This window comes from Dermacentor albipictus, chromosome 9 (assembly GCF_038994185.2).
Source record: "Dermacentor albipictus isolate Rhodes 1998 colony chromosome 9, USDA_Dalb.pri_finalv2, whole genome shotgun sequence".
In the NCBI taxonomy this organism is placed as follows: Eukaryota; Metazoa; Arthropoda; class Arachnida; order Ixodida; family Ixodidae; genus Dermacentor; species Dermacentor albipictus.
This window is the reverse complement of record NC_091829.1, coordinates 78,744,112-78,768,170: the sequence shown is the minus strand read 5'-3', so window position 1 is coordinate 78,768,170 and position 24,059 is coordinate 78,744,112. Positions and strand designations below refer to the sequence as shown.

At 46.1% G+C, this 24,059-nt stretch overlaps 2 protein-coding genes across 19 annotated transcripts in view; one reads left to right on the top strand and one right to left on the bottom strand.

Moving 5' to 3' along the window:
• LOC135919010 (protein O-mannosyl-transferase TMTC1-like) overlaps positions 1-9,628 on the bottom strand; it is a 92,224-nt gene extending 82,596 nt beyond the window's left edge. Inside the window, exon 1 of the mRNA XM_065452752.2 lies at positions 9,398-9,628. Within this exon, the coding sequence (XP_065308824.2) occupies positions 9,398-9,621 (224 nt within the window). The 5' untranslated portion in view covers positions 9,622-9,628. The remainder of the gene's footprint in view (positions 1-9,397) is intronic.
• LOC135919011 (uncharacterized) overlaps positions 1-24,059 on the top strand; it is a 997,771-nt gene that overhangs the window by 953,578 nt on the left and 20,134 nt on the right. For 16 of the 18 annotated variants that reach the window (XR_011508264.1, XM_070524824.1, XM_070524821.1 and 13 more), the window contains one exon: positions 701-753. Coding sequence is in view for 16 of the 18 variants with exons in the window: in XM_070524824.1 (XP_070380925.1) it covers positions 701-753 (53 nt within the window). In the remaining 2 variants the exon portion in view is untranslated. Of the gene's footprint in view, positions 1-700; positions 758-24,059 lie in introns of all 18 variants that reach the window. The other 2 variants (XR_011508263.1, XM_070524828.1) reach the window with 1 other exon arrangement.

Sequence of the window (24,059 nt, the reverse complement as noted above, 5' to 3'; positions counted from 1 at the left end):
GGAGATCAGCAGCGCCAAGCCACAACCACTAAGCTACCATGGCAGATTTTCACCTTTTTTCTCGTGGGTTTTGTGAAAGGTAAAAATAGGCAACCGGTTTCTTAGCTCTGCAAAAATGCCTTCCTGAAAAAAAAAATGAAATAGAACGAGACAACGGGAAGCTGCGAAACGCTGCAGGCCTTAAAGAAGAGTTTGCACGGAAAATGCCGTTTTGTTTTGCTTTAATAACACGGTATTTCACATTTTATTTCATTATGCAGAACGTGTCTTGGGGACACCATATTGTTTTTTTTATTTATTGTAGAGAGCATGCAGAGTCGAAATGCACAAAGCTATGCCTTCCAAGAATATAGCTCAGAGTAAGTATCAGACGATGGCGCACCACTGCGTAGTTACGAAAGGCTGGTCTCTCGCACAGCAAACTGCCTCCTCTCCCAATGTTCATCTCTGCTCAAGCGCCAGTTTCACTTACAGAAAACTGTTCTTGTTCGCATTTTCAAGATTTTCGCATGCTGTTAACCGAATGAAAAGCTTAAACTGAACATTCCCGCGTCTTTCTCAAAGCTAGTTGATAGAACAATCAAAATTGAGCACTGATAAGTGTTTAGGCTGTTGTTTTTTTTCTCTGTGCTCTTGAAACCTTGCGGTATACTTGAACTAAAGTGAGAAGGAATTTAAAGAGCTGTCCATTACGTTGCAGGGATTTCCGGGAGCTGTATCGTTTGCCATCTAGTCATTGTACCGAGTGAGACGGTAAGTAAGTAAATTTTTCTGAATTATTATCATTTCTGCATTCACGCGAACAATAATACTCATTTGTAATTTTCAATAGACGTCATCGGCACTTTACATTAAGCACTGACTAGCGGGAATGCGTGTTATTGCCCAACGTTGCCATCCATTGCTCATTTCTTTTTCATTTCGTATAACCGGAACAAGCACAAATTTCTTAACGAGTTGTTCGCAAGGCACTTCACGACATTCAAGCTGTTTCTACATGCCCTAGTCGTTACTTACCTCCACGTAAAAACCTCAGCGATTAACTTTTAATTTTCTTTCGTAAATTAATTCTGAATTCCGGACGCCTACCAGTGAATATGAAGAAGGCAACGTATAGAAAAAGTAGTTTAATCTTATCAGTAAAGTAAGTACTAGATACGATAAACTTAGGCTATTCTACAAATTAGGCGCAACAGACCGTGACAACGTGTGAACAGAAATCAGTTAATACTCGTTTAGCCGTTCACTCAGAAACTACTCGTTGAACAACTGAGGAGATTGGGTCCTTTCTAGTAGTTGTAGTAGCACTTCCAGTAGTAGTAGTAGCACTTCCAGTAGTAGTAGTAGTAGTAGTAGTAGTAGTAGTAGTAGTAGTCGTAGTCGTAGTAGTAGTCGTAGTAGGAGTATCAGTAATACTGCTTCGTTTTTTTATTTAGTTGTGTAGTGGTACTAAGTTTGTGCAGCGCAACAAACAGGACAAGAAGGCATGCAAACCAACGTGGACAGGTATTGCCCGTGTTGGCACTACGGAGCGTATACAAAGTTGGAAGCTCAAGTGACTGAATTTGTGCGGCAGCGCACACGCATCAACCTACGGCCAAGGGTAATTCCGTCAACACGGATGCTACCAAGCACCACAGTCGTTTAAGCTACTGAGCCTTTATATGTACAAAGGATTGAAGAGAAAGGACGCAAACGTAGTTATGACCCAGCAACAACGTTTCTGCGCGTCGTGCTGTGCGGCTTGTTGTCCTGTCCATTTCCTTGGTACAAACGTAATACTCTAGAGAGTTGTACGAACTTGCCCGTTAGCTAATCCTGTTGGTGTACTGACAGTTTTATATCCCCAGTTCTAATATTTTGCAACCTCCACCTGAGCAAAGAAAGATTATTACTCATCACTGCTATAGCTCCTACTCGGTGTTCCGGAACGTTTCCAATTTCAGACCTGTACGTTCGCACATAGTTCACGGAGTAATTAACAGCCACGGTACGAGTGAATAAAGTTGCACACCAACGTGCGCGCCAAGGGTACCGGGCATTGTACTCACGAGTGACTAATGCAATCCGCAGAGTCCACCAGAATACGCCATTATAGCAAACGGGCATTCCGCTTCCAGCTCGTTACCGGACACGGCGGAACGGCACGTTTCAGTGCATTTCGCACGTTGTTCTTATTTCTTTTTTTTTATTGCGCGCGCGGCTACGGGCAACCACACCCGTGGAAACGCTTCGCACGAGGTCGTTGGCAAGTGCACAGACTGAGCCTCGGTGGCATGACGGCGAGACCGTGGCCGACGATCGTCGTGCGCGTGACCGTACGCGCTGGTTCTGTAATACGGTGCAGCACGCTGCGAGTCCGCAGCTTCTCTCAATCGCTATGAATGGAGATGCAGAGAACTAGCGTAGTTGTTCCCTCACTTGAAATGGGCCAAAAACATCTGTGTAGTCTAACCATTGCGCTGCCTCTTTCTTTTTTTCCCTTCACGTGTGTCTCGCCGTGGAGCTACTTGCTTTGTGGCGTCAACTTAGAAAATGCGAGTTCTGAAAGGAATTCCTTATTTCGCATTGTGTGTTGAAACAGTACTCTGAGGCATTTTCTGCGTAGACTTTATTTACCAAAGGTGTATTAGAGGCAGAGGCAGAACATAATATTTCTTGCTTGCCTATTTAATGATAACGTTTGAAATACTTTTTGTCGCCACACCTGAGACAGCTATCACGCGATATGTGTTCCGAAGACAAAAGTTTAATAAACGCTATATACCGTCGAGACAAAATGCGCAACATGACAGGGTCACAACGCTCTAATTACTTGAATTGATGAAATCAAACTGAATTGATTTGCTGGAGCTTACCTAGAAAAATGAAAATGTATTCTATAACTCTCATCTGCCGCCTTCCAAGTATACCTATTTTATTATTAATTGTTTTCGTTTCTCGTGTTCATGACAAGAAACCGCAATACGTGGTGTCTGTCGATGTCGATTTATTGCTATTAGCCGGCGCGCAAGCAATAAATATAGCATTCATATGTATGTGTGTGTTCCTAATGCTACGTTGTGATGATATCGGACCGAGCTCGAACCGAGTAAAACATCCGAAGCAAATTTATCGCGACATAGTGAATAGCGTTTAGGCCACAATGAACTCACTTTGCGCTGCAGGAGATGTGAACATAAAACATAATATGCTTTGTTGTGTGTTGCATTAGATAAGTTCTGCGTCATCTGCGTCTCAACCTAAGTAAAAGAAAAGAAAGCAAAAGTAATCAGTTCCTGTACTGTCTTCCGAAGGAAGAAAGACTAACAAACAACGCTTCTAAAGTTCTCGATGCTATAGCGGAGGTTCTGGCAAGAGTCTTACATGTAACTCTTACGGTAAAAAAATAAGAAATAAAATAAGCCTTGAAGGACACTGACTGTTGTACTAAGGCGTGCTAACAAAACTGCGATACGACGATCTACATTTTCCATGTATCAAAGCAGTGCTTTTTTATCGCATCGTTTTCAAATCGGAAAGGTGTTTCCACATGAGGAGAACGACTTCAGAAACCCATGTAATCCTTCGCGGATCCTATAGAGATTGAGAAATATCGGTCCTCTATTTTAACGCACATCCACTGTAGCCCTTAAGGCTCTAGAAATCTTTCCCAGCGAGCGAAGATTACCGAAAGAGCGGGATCGCTTTTTAAGCTACCTCAATGAGCCAACACTTTATAGCAGAATATAGCCATGCGCGCCGGAAACAATTCGTCACCATTAGTGCGGCCTGTTGTGGTCTATTTTGTTGGCTTTCAGTAACGCACTCAGGAAATGGAGAGCACAAGAGCAGCGATATTTTATTTTGGTTTCTTGATAAAATATTTGTAGACGCCTCTGACATCCAGGCTTTTGAGAGGAGGGTCAAATTGATAATGTGACTAATGTTTTTCTTACGAATATTTATTATACAGCGCTGCTTTGTTTTCTTTAGTAGTGATCTTCGCAAAAAAAGTGTTCAATACTCCTCACGATCCTTAAACGTTGCCGCACAAATTGACATCAATGCGCCTAAGGTGCCCAAGAAGTATATGCGTACTAAACTTGATAGTGCTGCACTTTGAACATAACGAGTTTAAGGAGCCCTTGTTTTTTCTCTTTTCAAGAGAACTCCTGCTCACTGTGTCACTGAATAGATAATCTTAGGCTGTGTCAGACAGTAGCAATCATTATTATGCTCTGTCAAACTGGCGGCATTGCAAACTCTAGCCTGCGTAAGCACAAATGTCTTTTCGAGTTTTCAGAATTATCAACCATGCATGTCACTGGTGTATATGTCGTCGTCATGGCTTCGCCGGCAGGTAAGAATTGTATGCATCATACAAAGCATTTCATATCCACGTACAGAAAGCGGGCTTTCTTGCCCAGCGAAAGAGAAAAGAACGGCAGAAGATTACGTTCATCTATTGCTTGTGAGACTCTCATGACGGAAAACATTTCTTGTTATCAATAGAAAGACAGTATCTCGCTATCTATTCTCATCCAGCAAGATCTTTTGAGAATTGCTTGCTGATCATCTAAAAGCATAATAGAGAGCTTCATGTATAGGGCACGTTATCCGCACACATGAATGGTTACGAGCCAGCCGGTACTTAAACTGGCCAACCTCCTTGTCTATCCTTCCCCTTTTGTCTCTCTATCTCTCGCTATTTGTGCTGGGGCTATATAATGTGCGTGAAAATCAAAAGGCTGTATTTGTTACCCTAATACCTACTTAATTGTTATCGGTCCACTGCCTTAGCTAGTAAGTTGGCTATCACTACTTGCCAGTGGTCGTACTTGACATGGCATACACTAGGAAGATTTTCATTAAGGCCTTGATGTACACTTCGTCAAATGTCACTGGTCGTTATCTTCCTACTGCTGCACCTTTCTCCCCGCTTCCGACTCACCGTCTTTGATCGTTGTTCCCATTTTTTTTCTATGTAAAAGGTGTTAAACATTCACTTATGAACATGAGACAAATTTACAAAGACGTTCTACTTTCGCGAAGGCCATTCTGTGTTAGCTGGCACCATGCGCAGGTCAGTTATTATTTTTCGCTGTTTGCTGCTGCCTGTGATGATACTCAGTATTTACGTGCGGCCAATCATTTTAGTCGGCTTTTGAGTGCAGGTCCTCGCACATAATTCACATAGCAGTTCAAACAGTTCATCAGCTACATCGGTCCACAGGAGCAGGCGACGAACCAGTGTGTAGCCGCAAACGGCAATATTAACACAGTTCGCGAGCCAGCGAAAGGTATTTACAAATGGAAATCTTTGTGAACTTAGTGCACTGATATTTAAACAAACAGGAGATGTGCCAGCACTAATCAAATTAGTGGTATCAGCAACTTGTGTATACTTCCGGACATACTAAAGGAGACAAGCACTCTGTCAAGTAATCCCTGCTTATAGGGCGAGAAAGTAGAGAAGTCAATAGGGGGAGGGGGGGGGGGCTTTGACAATTGGAGGGCATGACATGAATATCAGCAAACAAAAATTGATTCCATTTTTTTCTAGTTTCACAGTGGAACCCTTTTAATAAAGCCATCTAATATAGTTGGAAGCCAACGGTGACTTCATTCATGCGGCCGGATATTTAAGGAAAATGGTTGAATCACTTCTTGTTATGCTCAGGCTTTGTAGGTTGCCGCGCGGCCTTCATCCGAACTCCGTTTTGGCTTCGTAACTGAGCTCACGCACGCATTGAATCTTTGATTGAAAAAAACTTTTATTGCTCTAAAGGAAGGTGAAAATTTTCAGTCCTTATGGTAAGCTCCCCTGATTCAAAGAGCCAGCGGCTTCTTGAGGAGAGCGAGCTTGCTCGACTGAATTTGTTTGACCTTAAAAACATAGTTTAAGGACTTGTTTTAAGTGGCTCGACAAGGTTGCGGCACTCTTCATTGCTCCAGTGAAAGTAATATGTTTTCCCAGTGGGGAAGTTAGAGATTTGACATTTCTGTTTTCGGAATCGATGCATGATTAGAACGCAAATGCTCAGGGCGATTGAAAGAACGGGCGTTAATGAGAAAATTCCAAGGTTCAAAGCACATTACGAAGGCAGTGTCACTTACAGACATTCAACGCGTATTGTCCTCAGTGTTTAGTCCGAGTCGTAGGCGCTTTAGTTCTATAAAATTATCTTACGGTTTTGAATGTGATCGGTGGCATGCTTGATATTAAAGGAGAAGTCAGCATGGACGTACATCATCGTACAATCATCTGAATGTTGGTCTCGCCCGCTCCAGTCCACTAAACTGAGCAGACAGGAAATCCGATTAGAGCCTGGAGGGGCTCCGCAGATGTACAAGAACAGGAATGATAGAGTTTCAGTTTATTCCTTAGCAAACCATGCTTTTATGAATGCGGTTCTTTAAAGAGACACAAGCCGTGACAGAAAAAAAACGCTGCAAATTTTCTAAGCCAGTGCACGCATCTTGGTATCTTGGGGCCGAATTCACGAAGCTTTCCGTGATTAAGTGCTAATAATATGGCCAGCTTCACAAATGGCTGGCACAAGCTCTCGAACGGTTTTAGTGTGATAAGCTTTCTGGGAATGCGGCCCATTTCGCCACCTCTGCCCTAATGTGCGCGGTCTACGTAGTGTTTTACCGACTGCAGCCGAAATAGGAGCTGATTTCTTTGTGTTATTTTTCTTTTATGCAAGGAATCCACATCCCGCGCAAAGTTCTGGTTCCGAATGCAGGTCCTCGCCCATAATTCACAAAGCAGTTCAAGCAGTTCATCAGCTACATCGGTCCACAGGAGCAGGCGACGAACCAGTGTGTGTAGCCGCAAACGGCAATATTAACACAGTTCGCGAGCCAGCGAAAGGTCTTTACAAATGGAAATCTTTGTGAACTTAGTGCGCTGATATTTGAACAAACAGGTGCATATCAGAACAACTCCAGTCCTTTCATTCGGCGGTCAGTGATGAATCTTCCATCTTTTACTCGCCTCCCGCCTTTCTTCTACTGGCCACACGCAGAGCTGATGTAAGAAAAATAACACAAGCCTCTGGTGCTTTCTCCAGCTTTTCCCGCCACGTTTGCCACCAGGCATGCAAAAAAAAAAAGTTTCGCTACGCCAGCTGCGTGGCGTGACTGGGCCGCTACTGCGGGTCATTACGCGCGCAAATGGCGTTTCAACAGTTCCTCCCGCATCCTTTCAGCCCTTCTTCCGCTTCAGCGCAAAAAGAATAAAAAAAGAAAATCTGATACAAGAAAAGCGAAAGGTTAGGTGCCCTTCCGAACGCCAACCGACGCACGTGGCTGCCTGAAGAGAACACGGGCGAATTGGCAATTCATATCAGAAGGAAGGCTGCTCCACGCCAACCGAGTTCCCGGGGCAAAGTTTTCAACCGTGTGGCTAAACTTCCGGGTAGGTCAAAACTGTAAAAACGAGAATCTCAGAGTTTTGCATATCGCGCGGTCGCCTAGTGACGATGGAAGGAATTCAGCCAAGGAGCTTGTAAGGAATGTTAAAGTTTGTGCTCTAACCGTTGGCTCGTTGGGCATCGCCTGAGCCGAAAAGATAGATGGCAGGGTGGGTACTTGCACCATCATTTCCATAACTTCTTTGCTAAAGTTGTACACATGTTCCATCATCCTTCCGTAATCGCTCAGCGCTAACGTTATTGTAGGGCCTTGAACGCCAAAAAAGAAACTGAAAAAGAAAATAAAGCCAATTATATACAAATACCACGAGAACCACGCTCCAAGATGTTTATAACAGTGTCACTTGTCAGTTACAAGATACCCCAATTTTTGCTTGTGTTTCTGAAGCTCGTGATGAGCGTATCCAGCTCTTCCAGCCTTGGAGATCGTGCGTGCGAAAATACTTTTACGAGCGTTGCTTTTTAGTTTTCGTTCGCGCACTTCCGAACTTTCTTTCACGAGGACACGTGAACGAGATGTGCCCCAAAATGTCATAATTCTGGTTTCTTGATGACACCAAGTGCAAGCTCCATCCCTGTTTGACTATTGGCTTCACTTTTTAAGCTACCCTAATGAAAGTTTTCAACAAAACGTACTTGACGCTTGAACTCGAATCTTCAAAAAAAAAATTTAAGGCGGCCTTTCTCTGCACTTCAAATCTGGTTTCTCTGCAGTGAGGGAAGTATCTTTGCTGGCAACATTGTTCGCTAATAAGTACACGTAATCGGATTGGTTCGATGCTCTCCGCTGAACTCCAACAAGATTCAGGGAGAGGTATTCTGTAAGGGGCCACCTAGTGGACTGTCCATTTCGACCGCTGCTGATTGGATGCAACGAGAGAGGAGACGAGCGGCGGCCCTATCCAATCAGCAGCAGCCGAGATGGGCAGTCTACTAGGTGGACTGTTGCAGAATACCCCCCAGCTAAATCAAACGACTTGTAAATGCTGACTGAAAATTTTGGTCGTACTATTTGCGAATTACCTTTTGTCAGAGCAAACGTAAGGCGTTCACGGGAAGATGAAATCATTCTGGAAAAAGTCAGTATGGATAAATAGTGAATCGTTGGTAGCACTTTATACTAGTTTGCGCAATACTATCGTATTTGAATATGCGCGTGCAGGGACTTATCTCACGGTCGCTTTTCAGTTACATACACAATGCAATGAGTGTAGCACCAAGAAAGTAGTGAATTTATGCTTAAGCGAGCTCGCTACTTTGCTCCGTGTTTCGGTTCCAATAAAGTTGCATTTCATACGATTCTATGAAACTCTAAACCAGTAATAATTAGCGCGGCGTAAGTTGTTGTGCCTTTCATTCTAGTGTTCGAAAATGCGCCTAATAAATGAGAGATTTCGGCCTGGCACTTACTATACTAACTATGCTAAAAACTCTGCCTTTTCTAATTCATTTGTACCTTTCCGTGATGTGAGAGGAAAGTGCTCTCGTATGTTTTTTCCGGACGTCTCCTACCGTCAAGGAGTAATAGCTAAATGGAAATGAAGTGGTCAGAAGAAAACCTTATTAGGAAAGATTGAAGTTCAGGCTTCAGCCCCTCTGGTGGAAGTTTGAGTAAGAGAGCTAGGCGTCAGGGACAGGGGGGAGGGGGGGGGAGGCAACGCGTAAATGAATTTTGCAGCGGCCACTTCACTTTACCATCCACTCTTTCAGTTGACAACACAGTTTTTACGACCGCAGTCAACCAAGCTCACACACCAAACACAACAGAAGAGCGAAGAAATTCAGAAGCAGTAGTCCGTGAAGCACTGATGCATCCCACAGCGTGACCTTGCTCACTTTATTAGTTTCTTGTGCCCAGTGCGGGAAGCTCACTGTTTGAGCAGTGCTACGCTGTAGATTCGTTGTTCCACTACACACCTTCTTTCAAACCAGCACCACGCCTCTACGGACAAAGATTTACCTTCTGCCGTTCTCACCTGAAGCTGAGCACTGTGAGTGGCCGGTATGACTTGTGACTCCGGCGATCGGCCATCGCTCGCCCCCAGAAGTCATTCATCCAAAGCGACGACGACGACAACGCGTGTCGTCTGTTCTCACCGGTGACGTCTGGGTTCCCCACCACCGCCACTATGTCGTCGTGCACGAAATCTCCATCCAGCGAGTTGACGTAACACAGCACAGCCACAACACCGGCACACATAGCGGGTATCCACGCGGCAGTGGTCGTACACCACTTCCGCCTAAAACAGTAGTCGATGCACGTCGGTACTTTTGCGCCGGCACCGTCATGCCGCTTTTGCTGGTCTTGCTGCGCATGGTGGTGTCGACGGCAGCGGGGTCATGTCCGCCGCTGCTCCTCTGCTGGACCTGAACTCGAACCTAGTTCGGGACCCGAATGATGTTCAAGGTAGTCACGTGTCCTTGCAACTGCGGAAGCACACATGGCGCTAAGCGAGCCGGTCACCGACCGCACCATGCCTGCACCGCGTGCTGGTTTGCTACGGCGAACTTTGCTCAGTGAGTCTAGATGGCAGCGCTTCCGCTCACCGTTCGAATGATTTGATGTTTCCGTTCTACCCGGCATCGTGGTGGTCCCATCTCCAGAAGTGTCTAGGTACGCACGGAGCCAGGACGTCTCCGCACCTCCACCCAGCCAACCTCCTATAGCCATAGTAGGATGTCACACAGAAAACAGATTTTCGAATAGAATGGTTTAAACACCGTGCGCGGGATAGTTGCAAGTCAGCGCGGTACGCACACACGAGGCAACGGAAAACGGCGTGGAAGATTCGGCGCTTACAAAGCACGTTCAGCGTAGGATGGCTTACTCACGGCCGCCAGAGCGTATCCATGAGTGTGTCCACTCACGACGGCGTTCTTCTTCGACGCTCTCCTCGACATAACAACATAATCCGAGAGAGATTTGCATAATGGGCGCAATGCTTGGACAAACACGCGGGCAAGAGATACGAAGCAATGACGATGGCCTGCCTTCGCTTCGGGATGCGAGCGCCGACCACCTGCTCTGCATGCCAACGGCACGAACTGCGACCAGAATACTATGTCAGAAGAAAATAAAAGATATATACAAGAAGTGGAGGTATCGAATGACTACCTGTATACCCCTTGAAGTGGCGTCATTGTCACTGTCGTTGCCTACGCATAAGCTGCACGAAGCTAGTTCCACTGAAACGAATTCTCCAGGCTTCCGTCCGTTGTGCTGAACAACCTACCCGATAGCGGGGCCTGGAACTCCTACCCGAGCACTCGTGCGCAGCGTTCGGATAAAGGAAAACATTCAGGCTAATGGGAGCGCACACGGCGTGAGCGGGCGTAGGATGCGGTCGCGCGCACGAACACGTGCGATCGTGCGAGCGAAACCCGCCAGCGACCGAGCGTCGTACGTTACACCGGCGATGAGACGCGAAGAGGATCTGTCAGGCCCGAGAGAACCGCGGCGGCATTGCGCATGTACCGTTGGAGTGAGGCGCTGGCGCAGCGCCTGGAGTTTTGAGCGGTCTGGCGAGGGCACCGGGAAGTGGTGCCATCTGTCTGGCGGTACAGAAGTTGAGGGGGCGACGGAGTCGGGAAAGCGCGGTTGATGGACGCACGGACTTTGAACCGCTGGCTGTCCAGCTGAAATATAAAGCTGGATGCTGGAAGGAATCAAGGAAAGAATACAGTGGCCAAAGAGATGATGAGGACAAAAATGAAGGAAACGGCAACGTGAGGAACACAGGGCAATCAGAAATAAAAAAAGGGGTAAATGTGCGGAAATAAATTATAATGTAAATAATGTTATGAAGAGCCTGGCGGCACGAAAGAAAGGATGGAAGGAAAGGAACATCCCGTTAGGGAACAAGGTACCTTAGAGTCGCAGCTGTTTCTTCGTTCTCGATGGTATTTGTTCTCTACAGAAATCCGGGAAGTTCACCCATGTACCCACCAGTAAAGTAGGTGCAAGCGAAGGTGTGTTGACAAGCCGGTATGTTGCACTGAGAACGAGGAGATTGCTATCCAACTAGAACCTAACCTGGCTCCTTGAACAAATGAAGACGAGACAAAGGATATGACGACAACAGAAACGAAGGTACGAATAAGCGGCTGCCGTGTCTTGTTTTGTCAAGTGTGTCTACATTTTCTCTTGAATGCGAGAGAAATTGACCAAACGAGACATTTACTGCGCAAATATTTGCACAGTAACCCTTTCATCGCACATGCACGCACAAAGCGAATAGAGTTCAAAAAATAAGGATGTCTGTAAAGAATTGGATATAAAGTGGCATGTTTAGGAAAGGGTTGATGCGCACTAAACTCGCAGTATAGCAAAAAGTAAAAAGAAACAATAGAGATGGGAAGGAACTGTACAAGACAAATAGATACAGCGCAGTAAAAAGAAGTAGAAGACCGAAAGGTCCCACTGAAACTAGCGAAATATTTCCAAGGCGATTAGGATGGATAAAGATATAGAAAAAAAAGGCTAACAAGTGCAGACTGTTGAGAACAGCGGCTTGCCGAGGAAGTCAGAGAGGTTGTAATGAGTCCCCATAGTAAGTTCCTCGGTTCTGCTGACAGAGTTGACACAAGCTGTGTCGACGATGTGCCTGATTACCCGGCTCCACTGCAGTATAACGCCATGGCTCTTCCTGTCCCTGCGTCTGAACCGCCATGTCACAGAACGTTTGCTCGATATATTGAGGTCAACCTAACTGAGTCAGCACACGGAAGACGTCGAGGTCCCTAACCGATTTGCTATTTCTTTCGGCTTCTGACAACCACGTTTAGGACGCACGTCTAAGGCTCGTAAGCAGGAAAGCGTAAGCTTGCGCACTGCAAGTAACTTCTTTTCAACAAAGCATAATTTCTCGTTTACTGCACACTGATATTGGAACAATGTCCAATATATGTGCATTGATGCATAATATTGCAGTTCAATTGCGTTCTTCGAGAGGAGGAGATATCGACCTCGGCGATATGCAAACACGCATGTGGCATTTTGTTCTACCTGCTAATTTTGTGCAGCGCTCTGAAAAGTTACCTTTTGACAGCCTGACCATTGAGAGCAATGTGCACGAGCGTGCTTCGAGAATGTGGTTTGTCCTGACAGAGTTACCTTTATTCGTATCCAAGAGGGCCTAATAGAACCCGCCGTGGTTGCTCAGTGGCTATGCTGTTAGGCTGCTGAGCACGAGGTCGCGGGATCGAATCCCGGCCACGGTGGCCGCATTTCGATGAGGGCGAAATGCGAAAACACCCGTGTACTTAGATTTAGGGGCAAGTTAAAGAACCCCAGGTAGTCGAAATTCCCGGAGTCCTCCACTACGGGGTGCCTCATAATCAGAAACAGGTGTTGGCACGTAAAACCCCATAATTTTACAAGCTTAATAGAAACGTCTGTTGAAAATATTCATGCAAACACTCTTGTGTCATAACACAGAAATTTGCCTCTTCTGCTTTTCGCGGAATAATTACTCCTGTCGAATACATTAAAAAAACAAAAAAAGGCCTAGCAAATGGGATAGGTATTGTGACTCGAACGCAGCCGTCCGAAGCGTGTGAAGTTTACGACATGGCAATTACCATCAACTGGTGTCCCGAATCAACGTAATTTGCCATTGCGTGTTTGAACGAAGACATTATATAATATTTCAGTCTTTACAGTGACATTGTGCCGTCGTTGGTAATAACCCCGCCGATCAAGCTTCCGACCTACCCAGGCTGGAGCACCGACATTTCTTATGCATTTATCGAGAGTAGACGCTGCATGAGAGCTTCGCAGACTCGCGCGTACCATCACGTTGTGTTACTGGCATTCTCCGAAGAACTCTATGCGTCGATTATACAGCCTCGACTCATCACTGAAACTGCCATTACCAACAAACCTTTCATGATGATGTCACGCAATACTGCTGTGTCGGCTTAGGGTAGGAGTAGCGTTCACTAAACCACACAACTATCGCGTTGGAATGGTGGACTCACCCATGTGCGCACAGTTCAATAGGAAGGGACCGTCGATCAACTTCTTTGCTACTTTTCTCGCTGTGATTAACATTGGCCAGCTCCCCAGTGTGCCTTCAATAGACTGGACGATAGGCCATTTGCAGAGCCACACGGCTTGGTAACATGGCCTCACAGCTCGTCAGCCCAGCTTAAAAGCCTTTCGAGCCCTTCTGCAGTACCTGAAGGCGGTAGACTTGACTGCCCAACTTTAGATATGCTGCACCAGGCTCACTGCATGCAAAGCTGCGATCAAGACGCGTGACTTGTCTCTCTCTTTCTTTCACTCCCACATCCCCCTCTCCACGTGTAGGGTAGCAAACTATATACAAATTCTGTTCAACCTCCCAGTCTTTCCTGTCTCCTCCTCCTCCTCCTCCTCTCTCTCTCTCTCTCTCTCTCTCTCTCTCTTTCTATATATATATATATATATATTGTTTTCTGTCTGGCCGTTCAAATTTGTGCCAGCAGCAGCAATAGAAGGCAGAACTTTGGGCAACTACAAACGCGAGAAAGGCATTGCGAAGTGTTTTACTATCGAACGTTGCAAACGTGAACGAACAGTGAACTCATTGCTAACATCTAGTGCTTATAGAATAACATGAAATGTGCGGGGCGTTTTAGTTTTTTGGGGTCAGAGAAACAACCTTACATTAAGAAGAGTTGATCCTAGAAACATACTTTAGAAAGGGAGAAAGAATAAATGTGCAAATAGCGTAGAACATTGTAGTTTTACACAGGCTGAATACTCGGCCAAAAGGCAGCTCTCACATAGGTATTTCCCTGTTTGTGTTTGTAGTTGCAGGAGTAGAAGTTTGCGTACATGTGTGGGCATGCGTTTATTTACATAACACCACTGACAGCCTCACATGCTTTAATATCATTGGATACAGAAATGACTAGTGGCATCGCATCAGTAGCTGTAGGCATTCCTCGCCTAAGCACGGTGAAGGAAATGCAAGAGAACCACATGCAAGTAAAAGGGTTTCATTCATGCCCTATATTAACATTTGAGCCCATTTGAACTCATCTCAGGCGTGCATTTTTGTGCTCATATGAAGAATTCGACGTGGTAGGCACATATAGTAATTACGGAGATTTCAAGATCATCCGAAGGTGAATACAACTTAAAGAGAGAGGAAACATTATGATACAGACAATTCGGCATCAGCTGAATGCCTTCTGCTCTTCTAGTCTTCTCTGAGGCAATGAAAGTATGAAAACAAAACATTGCGGCTGAACCGGTGTCACCATGTCTATCGACAGTAATACGTTAGCATTGAATCCACTTGGGAGCACAGTGTATTTGCACCATCGAAACAAGTTATGTATGAGGCGTGTACTGCAGCGGTATTCCTCTTTCCCACTTCCCTAAGAACACTCGGCACCAAATAGCGTGAATGAATCATCTTGCAAATTCTTGATGTGCCTGCTCCTGCGTGCGCTCTGTGCTCTCTCTCTCTTCTTTTTCATCTACTGTTATCTTATCTCCAGTTTACGCTAGCAAATCTGATGCATCTATAGCACACCTCGTTGCCTTTCACACCTTTGCTTCCTCTCTCACCACATTTTGACTGCTTCTGACCAAACAACGTGAAGCTGTCACGGCTTCAAGGAGACGATGGAGACAACTAGAGCTGCCTTATCGTGAAGCCGAGGTGTCCTGTGGTGATATTTTAGAAATGAGACTAGGCCTGCATTACAAGCCCCCTTTGATGAAACGTGCCCTTCAGGCACAATAATCTCATAATTTAAGCAAGTCATGTTACCTCCGAGAAGTTCTACGCAGAGCATGTTACGCTTTAGGCGCGTTGAACGTGCATCTTCAAAGCGAAACGTAGATTCCGCTGCAATGGGTGGGATTTCTATCTCAGTTGACGCGGCCGCAGAATTGAAATGGCGGCTAAATTTACCCGATTTTCAACTCTATCATGCATGTGGGATACCAGTATGGAACCTTACGTCCCCCTTTTCCGCGCTTCAGCGCGTGATTCAGCAGTGTCATTGCGTATAAGTCTTTCCTTCACCGCTCTTGGTAGAAACGCAGAAAACAAACCCTGCATCTCCAAGAGGTGAACGAACGGAATAATGTGTCTGAGGAAAGAACAATCGACCCGGGGGCGCGCCTGTGACTGTCTATCGACCCACCGAAACAGTGCGACCCTTGACGCCTAACGATGGTCCTGCCCATAGGGTTTTTACACCTTGATGAAACTACGCAAAACGTAACAGAAAGCGCAGGGCCCCCTAAAGTAGTTCAGCGGGAGAAGTTTTTGAGGCAGAGACAGCCGATGGCGCTTGCAGAAGCCTGAAAGAGGGCAGAGTGCTAAGGGAGAAAGCCGGTTACTTGGGGCCGCCGTTCAATGAAAGTCGTGCCTCCCCGTGGGTGAAAATAGTCGGTAGTACAGGCTTCGCAGAAAAGCTAATTCCGGCTTGCGTAAGTTATCAGGTCGGCTTCTTTGATCCAGGCTCCTTTGAGTAAAGGAGGTGGCGAACACGATTACGATTTAGAGCTTGGCAGTGTCACTGCCTTTTTTGGAGCCAGACACCATGACAATCTTGTTTCACTTGCCGCTTGCCGTAGCTAATTTCCTGCTTTTGTTTGCAGTTGTAGACCGTTAGACAATTTTGCCGGCAGTTGCTGCTCACTAACACTACTTCCAAAACTATGTTTGGTTTGTTTTATTTTTTGCTTATGGAGTTCTTTGCGTTACGGAGATAATGACCGCGTTTATTTCTACCGGAAATGCAACAAATAAGATATGATTTATGTTAGGTGCGACGTTGGCCTAAGGTTGTGAGCCTTGTTTTTTGTCATTTTAGAAAAGATTGGAGATAATATCAAAAGCGCAAAACGTGAGGCGTAATATCGTGTTAGTCGCGCCAAGAATGTAGACGCTCATTTTTAAAACACGAATTCCTTTCAAGTATTTATTCCTACTGCAGCGAATGAATGGGAACATTTGCACTCCTACGTAGTCAATATCACCAACGCTTAAGATTGTACTTAAGATTCCCATTCGCAGAAACAAATCGTACAAATAATTAGAGCGAAGCTATTTAAGGCTATATTCTGGCGGGGATCTCGTCTCCGTGGACATGGAGCAACAAGTTTTTATACGTGGACGGATCCTGAAGGATGTGCAATGCCTGGTCGACCTGAGGTGGAGGTCAAGCGGGCGTAAAGCACTCCTCATGCGTGGACCAATCCCGAAGATTGTGCAATACCGGGCCGACCCGCGGCAGAGGTGCAGTTCGCCATTAATGGACCCACATTCACAGCTTCGCTTGGCATCCTTCTTCATAGAGTGGAAGGGCACGGAATTTTTCCTTTCTCTTCTTTTTCTTGCGCTATAGTTTAAGGCCTTCGCTTATGAAATCTCGGGTGATTCAGCGAATAGTGTCAAAATTTTTAGAAATTACCTGCGACAGATAGACAGTCCATGAGCTGGTCTACTTGAAGAGGCGAACATTGATTGCAAAGGAATGAAATACATCGTGGACTAATTAACAAAAAATCAATAACTGGGATTTAACCAATTACCTTAGGGCACACACTACACTTTACAAGTTCAAGCCGAGAAGTTCGCAAGACGGATCCGCTGGCAATTCTTAGGATGACATCAGGTTCGAGATACTCATTCCCGAACTTTGCCAAGAAATGCTTTGGCATTTCAATATTCCTTTCGTGCTTCAATGTAGGAAATGACGTTGCGCAGAAAAAGTAAATGGAATGGCAGTGCATTTTTGACCGTAAGTATATGAAGGCGCATAACTTGCAAATGGGGCCATTCGCACAGCTCTCTTCTAGTGGATACAGCGTGCCGTCTCACCCGATAGACCTGCAGAAACCTGACCTCTCCGTAGACCCGAGCAACGACAAGCTTCCTGAACTATCGGAACCTTATTGACTATCAGAGCCATTGGTCGAAGGTGCTGCCGTTAGGCGCTCGCTGAGTGAAGTCTCCCTGGAATCACCCAAAGGGACCCACACCAACGAGATCTCATTTATTAAAGGCCTGCCCGTGGAGTCTTCTATTAATGCACCTTCTGACAAGGACGACTCAGCAGCACTGTGTTGCTCCGAGTTTTTCTTTGTGCCGAAGACAGGGCCAACAGCGCCATCGGGCAGTGCCGACAGTGCAAGGCCCGCAAAGCCAGTGCCCGTCAACTGAATCACCGTCTGCTCACATCTGAACCGACAGACGTGCGCGTAACATCAGTGTCCACTAGAAACTGGCGGTGTTCCTGTCGTAGGCGACGACGAGCGCCGCCCAAACCTTTCCCGATGAATGAACAAGGGAGCCAGAGACACTCATAAAGGTTCTCTTGCGGCAACACAAAGACAAAGACATCGCCGAGCGCTATCGGTGTCCTGAGCCATGTCGGCCACTCCACCCACTGTTTGGGCAAGTAGGCGTCTACGAAGGCTTCGACCAGAGCGCAGCAGTCAGCGGTGAACGCACGAGAAGCTCTTTCCGTGCCGCACGGCTCAACGACGATGACGTGTCCAGTCTTGGTGGCTGGTTTTTCACCCCCCGCGCACCCTTACAACCACCGGAGCCAACGTCATTGACTCCATATGCCAAGATGGGACGTCCCATGTTGCAAGCCGCGCAGGAAACTTGCAACGTGGCCGAATGTGAAGGTGAAGTTCACGAGGCAGCGCCCGCAAGGGAAAGGAACTGAGAGACGGAAGAAATACAGGAGAGCAGCTCAAAGGGACCGGCACTCTGCCTCTCTGGTCTCTTCCTTTCAATGCATGCAGTTATTGTTCATGTTGTTTCTTTCGACGCGTGCGGCACAAGATGTGACCCTGCGCGAACATTCGAGAGACTGCAGATGTACGATGATCGGCGTGAGCTGGTTTCATTAGCAGTGCACGTTTTAACATCAATGAATAAGGCGGTTAATTGGTGGAATGTTACGTGCGTTATACAAGTTTCTCTATTGAAGGATGCCCTGTATTCTTTATGGCAAACTAAGTACTCACAGAATAAATATTTCTTGGATAGGCCGTTCCCTTTTCAGCGGACACAAATTAGGCTGTTAATGATGGTGAAGACTAAAATTGTAATGCATTTGTGCTATACTGCGGCAAATATTGTAGCGTACAATATATACTAGGAAATACATACTACAGCCACTTTATGCAAACATGCGGGAAGCACATATCAATGGCCGCGTCTGAGGTGCAGCTGACACATACAATGAATAAATCGAATTATGCAAATGCACGTCTTCGAATCTGCAGAAAAAGAAGCTTTGGTGAAGCTGTTAACTAATCTGTCACATCGTAAGACGATCCGACAATTTCTTTTCATTTTCGTTCTATGCAAAGTGTAATGCCATGTGATGTTCATACACACAATTCTGCGTGCTTAATAGATCGCAACTATATGCTTGCGCAACGTATATGCTTATGCCCTGTGACCTTCACAATAATCGAGATATGCCAACACCAAATTACGGTACATGCACAGTGTGCCACGTCTAAGCGGTGATGTCACGAGGACCAAGGTCACATTTGATTCTTGTAGAAGAATGATATAAAAAATGGGACGTGTATTTTCCCGAAGCCCGACGCCTATCTAAATTTGTTTGGGGACTCACAGTGCGATAGGATTGGCAAAGAAAGCTTCACATTAAAAACACACTTGACAAACAGCGCTATTGTGCTTGTTCAAGTAGGTTTCTTAAAGAGCTATGTGTTACCTATGCGAGAAGTCACAATGTGAAGGTATGGGATCAGATATATTCATTAAGTAAACTCCTCCCTAAAGACTTTAGGGCACACGCTGCAATTGCGAATTACAGCTTCAGCAGTATAGTGAAGTGATGACGGCTTAGCAGAAGTCCAAGCACTTACACCAGTCGCGAGCTATCCACCCTTAGTATATGCGGCGAACTACCGGGGTTTTGCAGTTAACAGCTTTTCGACAGCGTCGCTCTAGCACTTCAGGACAATCTGAAATTGAGTTACAATGCACTATTGGGAGCGGGTATTGCAATTTGTGATTAATATAACGCAGGCGCTTAGCGTAATGAGCGTGAATTGAAAGAATTCCGTTATATGCTCTTCGAAAAATGAAAACAACCAACTAAACACACAAATTAAAAGAACACCGTACGCCTCAGCTTTGGCACCTTCAAATTTGTGGATCAGTTAATCCATCGCATAAATTTGTTATATTGTGTCCGTAGCCAAAGTAATCTGCGTAGCAACGCTAAATAAAACTGCGGATTATTGCAAAACAAAACAAACAAGTGCCGCCAATGTGCAGCGCAGCAGAATATTATTGTTTTAATTTATTATTCATGGGCGTGATCTTCTCCGCCACAATTGTCATACGTTCCCTTTGCTCGTTCTCCCTCTCTTGTTTTAACCCTGAATATTAGCAACGTGTTTCTGACGGGCCTGCTAGCTTCTCTCGTAAAGTGAACGTCTGTTTGAGATTACAAGAAGCACGCGCCCACAAAAAAGGCCACCATGCACGGGGTCATTCAAATATTACCTTCTTCAAGTACGTTTCTACATGTCAGTGATTCTTTACGTCTTTTTACCGACGCGCCTCGACACAGCGGACACAAGGGTCAGGTTCCATGTCAACGCCGGCGTCACTGCAACTACAGAAAAAAGTAATCTCGCACGCAAAACCGATGTGTGAGACGCAATCGACAAGCGCTGGTCCTCGGGTTTCTACCATAATTCTTCTTCACCCCATACGAAAAATAGAAAGTTACATTTGCAGCAATAACAACCAAACATTCGTACGGACGCAAAAACAGCCTTTCATGATTTCGGTGCCGCCAGCCAATTTTTCGCATTCCGGAAAGTTCCCACTGATCTGTGCTCCGTCATCCGAAGCCCGTGTTTCGAGTATGGTTTCGTTCCTTCACGTCTCACAATGAAACGAGGTGCAATATGGACAAATTATTTGTTTCTTTTTTGTTTTGTGTACTTAATTTTAGTGGTCTCACGATCAAAAACTCCTGAGTAACATTGTACATGGAGATGCCGTAGAGAAGGAAAGTACGCAAGATTCGCTGAAGGAATTGGAACTTAACGACCAATAAGGAAAGTGCATTCCAGAAGACAGGTAACTCGTACGACCATGTTCGCGTCGTCTGAGAGAATGCAAGCTGCCACGGCCGGTAGTCGGCGACATGCATTTACAAAGGCATCGATCCCATTGCACCGCACAATGCTCCGTCATTTCCCCTGCACTTCGTGACACCCGAGGATCGTCCGCAGTTTGGCCGCAAGGCCAAGTGTGAGATGCTGTGCAGTGTCGACGAGGTGGCTTGCTCTCACAAGGCGCGAGATGGGAAACGCATTAGCAATTCAGATCGGGAACGCTGGAGCATCGCTGCCTACGCTTTTTTTTTTACTGGTGGTTTTCGAAGGCGGCCGGAGAGTTGGCACCGACCTCTCTAGCTACGGGAAGAGTCACGAACGTTCTGCATTTCTGTGATCGTTATCTCACCTGAGCACCACGGGCAGTTTATTTTGACGTGCTTTTCTTACATTCATTTTAGAGGGGTCTCAAACCGAGCGCTCTTCCACCTACCTGTGCTACTCCGTAAAATTTTACCAAGCTGGAGTGTAATCCTCAGAAAAGGATTTTTTTTTTGTGCTGCGGTGAAACAAACGTGCTCTCGCATCGCAATGACCACGCTAGGAACGCTCTGTTCTGTATTTGACTCGGTAAATTGTTGTGTTGGTAGCGAAAACAGTCTAATTTTCTAATGAGAAAACTCTGCATTCAAAGGTACAGCGTACCTTCAGCGTTGTAAGACGGCCACTGAACTGAAATTTCTTATTTGCTGCGTGACACCTTGGAACAATACATCTTCTCCTGTGCAGTCTGCTTAGGTATGCCTACGAGTTCGACATCTTACTACCCCCGTTTTATATAATATGAGAAGTATACTATCATATATTTCGTAATCATATTTTTCGTGTCCTATAGCTCCCTGTCTTAGGCGTACGTAGATTTGTGATCGAAGCAAATGTATTTATTGCTTGAAAACTTCGTGAGTCATTGTGTTTTCTCAGTGGTCTTCTCATATACATATAAGTGTCTATGGTCATATCATGAGAAGCCAACAAGTAATGATATCAATCACATATAAGTGTGTATGGTCATATCATGAGAAGCCATTAAGCAATGACATCAAGGACAGCATGGACGAAAATTATTCGTAGTTTTTAATTCAGTTAAATAAATGATAAACAAATGTAAATGTTCCTATCGTAGCTACGGCCAGTTTTCTTGCACCGCTTTCATTTCCATTTATTTATCGACGTTCTTTTCGTCATTCTCGGCTCGTCCATGTTTGTTTGTGCACTGGAATGATGTTTTCATAATGCTATTCACAAAGAAGTAGCCCAGCTTTCTACACTTAGCGTAACTCCACGCACGCTAGGATGCGTGTATACGGCATGTTTCCGCAGCAGCAGCAAGCGCTGGCTTGGTGCAGTGGTAGAGTAGCAGACTCCCGCGCAGAATGCCCCGGTTCGATCCGGGTGGGAAGTGAGTTTTTTTCTTCTCATTCCTGGCGATAGCTGCGATGGGCACCAATGGTGGCCGTGGTCAACATCGCTAGCCAGAGCTATTGGAATGCTATTGGAGCTATTGGAATGAGCCCCAAAAAGACTGCACTGTAAAAAGATGGCGTAACAGCACATTTAACATCAGGCTATCCATCGACTGTACTCAGAAGGCCCGCAGAACGTACGTAGTACTTGTTTTGACCCTAACTCTACTTGTTACACATAGTGATGGCTAAACAGTGCACATTAGTAGGAGAATTGAAGTCAAACAATGGAAAAATCAAGAATATGTGCAAATTTACTGGACATGCTGCAGTCTATGGAAAGAGAATATTTCGACAAACAGCGTGTGCTAAATTTTATACCACTTACGGCGATGCATGCATTATGCCTACTTTCATACCACGAAACAAGGCAACATTAGGCTGGGTTTCTTTACCACCACAAAGGTCACATTGATGCAATTTTTATGTCGATGCAGTACACTGGTCACAAGCCATTTCATCATGCAAATACGGATAAGGCGAATGCATAGTGCGAGATGTCTATGCAGAGATGTCATCAGGACGAAGGCAATGTATGATTGCTATCGAGAGTATGGGGGACGACGACGAAGTTACTCAGTGCTAGAACGCACCTGTGCCAGCTAGCCAGTTTTTCGTCAAATTTTCATCAGTCTCTGGAGCGCTTTCCGCGTCCTGGCTTGAGGTGATGGACGCGGAACGTTCCGCAGGCTCGTGCAGCCAGAAGTCTGCAACTGCAAGCTCTTCTATGAGTCAAGGCACCTGGTCAACCACCAGTGAACGCCCCAGAGAGACTCTTACTCCTGTGGCCATGGATGCAGAGCCTATTGCCGGCCCGTCTGGCCAGATCACTACATTGACAAGCTCCTCAAGGAAACGAGGCACCTGGTCCAGCACCAGTGAAGACACAGAGGTCTACTCAATCACAGGTGACGACTCATCCGATGACAGCTTCGTGTCGGTGAGGAGCCGAAGGGCTAAAAGGAGGCTTATCAAGGCGTCGTCACCAGCGAGTACGTCAACCATGCAGGCAGGCAGTGAACGCTGGCCGCACACCATCCTCTTCATGCCAGTGGATTCTTCCGTCAACCTTCGAGTATTGAACAGGCAAGCTCTCTCTGTTTTTCTTGAGGGAAAGGCGCCAAACGAAATCAAGGAAGTCCGGCTGAACACACGAAAGAATGTTCTAGCTGTCGACACAACCCGTGGAACCACGCTGGAGACGCTACGACAGATCACAGAACTGGGGAACATAAAAGTACGACCGATCATACCTATGGATGGGGCCTGCACTGCAGGTGTGATCTACGACGTTGACTTGGCTATTTCGAACTCGGACCTGCCAATTCTAATCAAACCGGCATACGAAGGAGTGGTCATCACGCACGTATGCCGACTCGGCAACAGCCGTTGTGTGAAGATTGTGTTCAAGGGGGATTGCATCCCTTCACACGTAAAGGTCGGTCACTTCCGACATGTCGTACGGCGGTTTGTCCCAAAGCCGCTTCAATGCCACAAGTGCTTCAAGATCGGGCATGTTAAGGGCGCCTGCGCAAACTCCCCAATGTGCCCCCGGTGCGCGGAGTCACACACTGTAGATGTCTGCCGTGCAACAAACTTTAGGTGTGGCAACTGTAAAGGCACCCATGAAGCGACGTCTAAAGAATGCCCAAGACTCAAAAAAGAGTTCGAAGTTCTGAAGCAAATGGTCAGGGATAACTCAACCCATAGAGAAGCCTCAGAAAAGGTCCGGCGTCGACGTCGTCATCGACGAAAACGCTCAAGACCGGGTGGAGTTCGTGCGCCGCTTGTGCCAACGCCATCATCCTCAAATAGAATGCCCGAGAGCACAAGGAGACCTCAGACGGGAAACGCTGCCCCCGTGGAAGAGTGGCCGACGCTTGCAAGCTATCAGTCTTCTAAGGAGCCTCCACGCTTGACGCTCCCATCGAAGCCCGCTTCTGTTGGTGAGGCTTCAACAGTCGACTGCCAAATGATCCCGGTGCTGCGATCTATTGTGAATGTCATCAGGGCCATGCTGACAAGCATTGACACTCCATC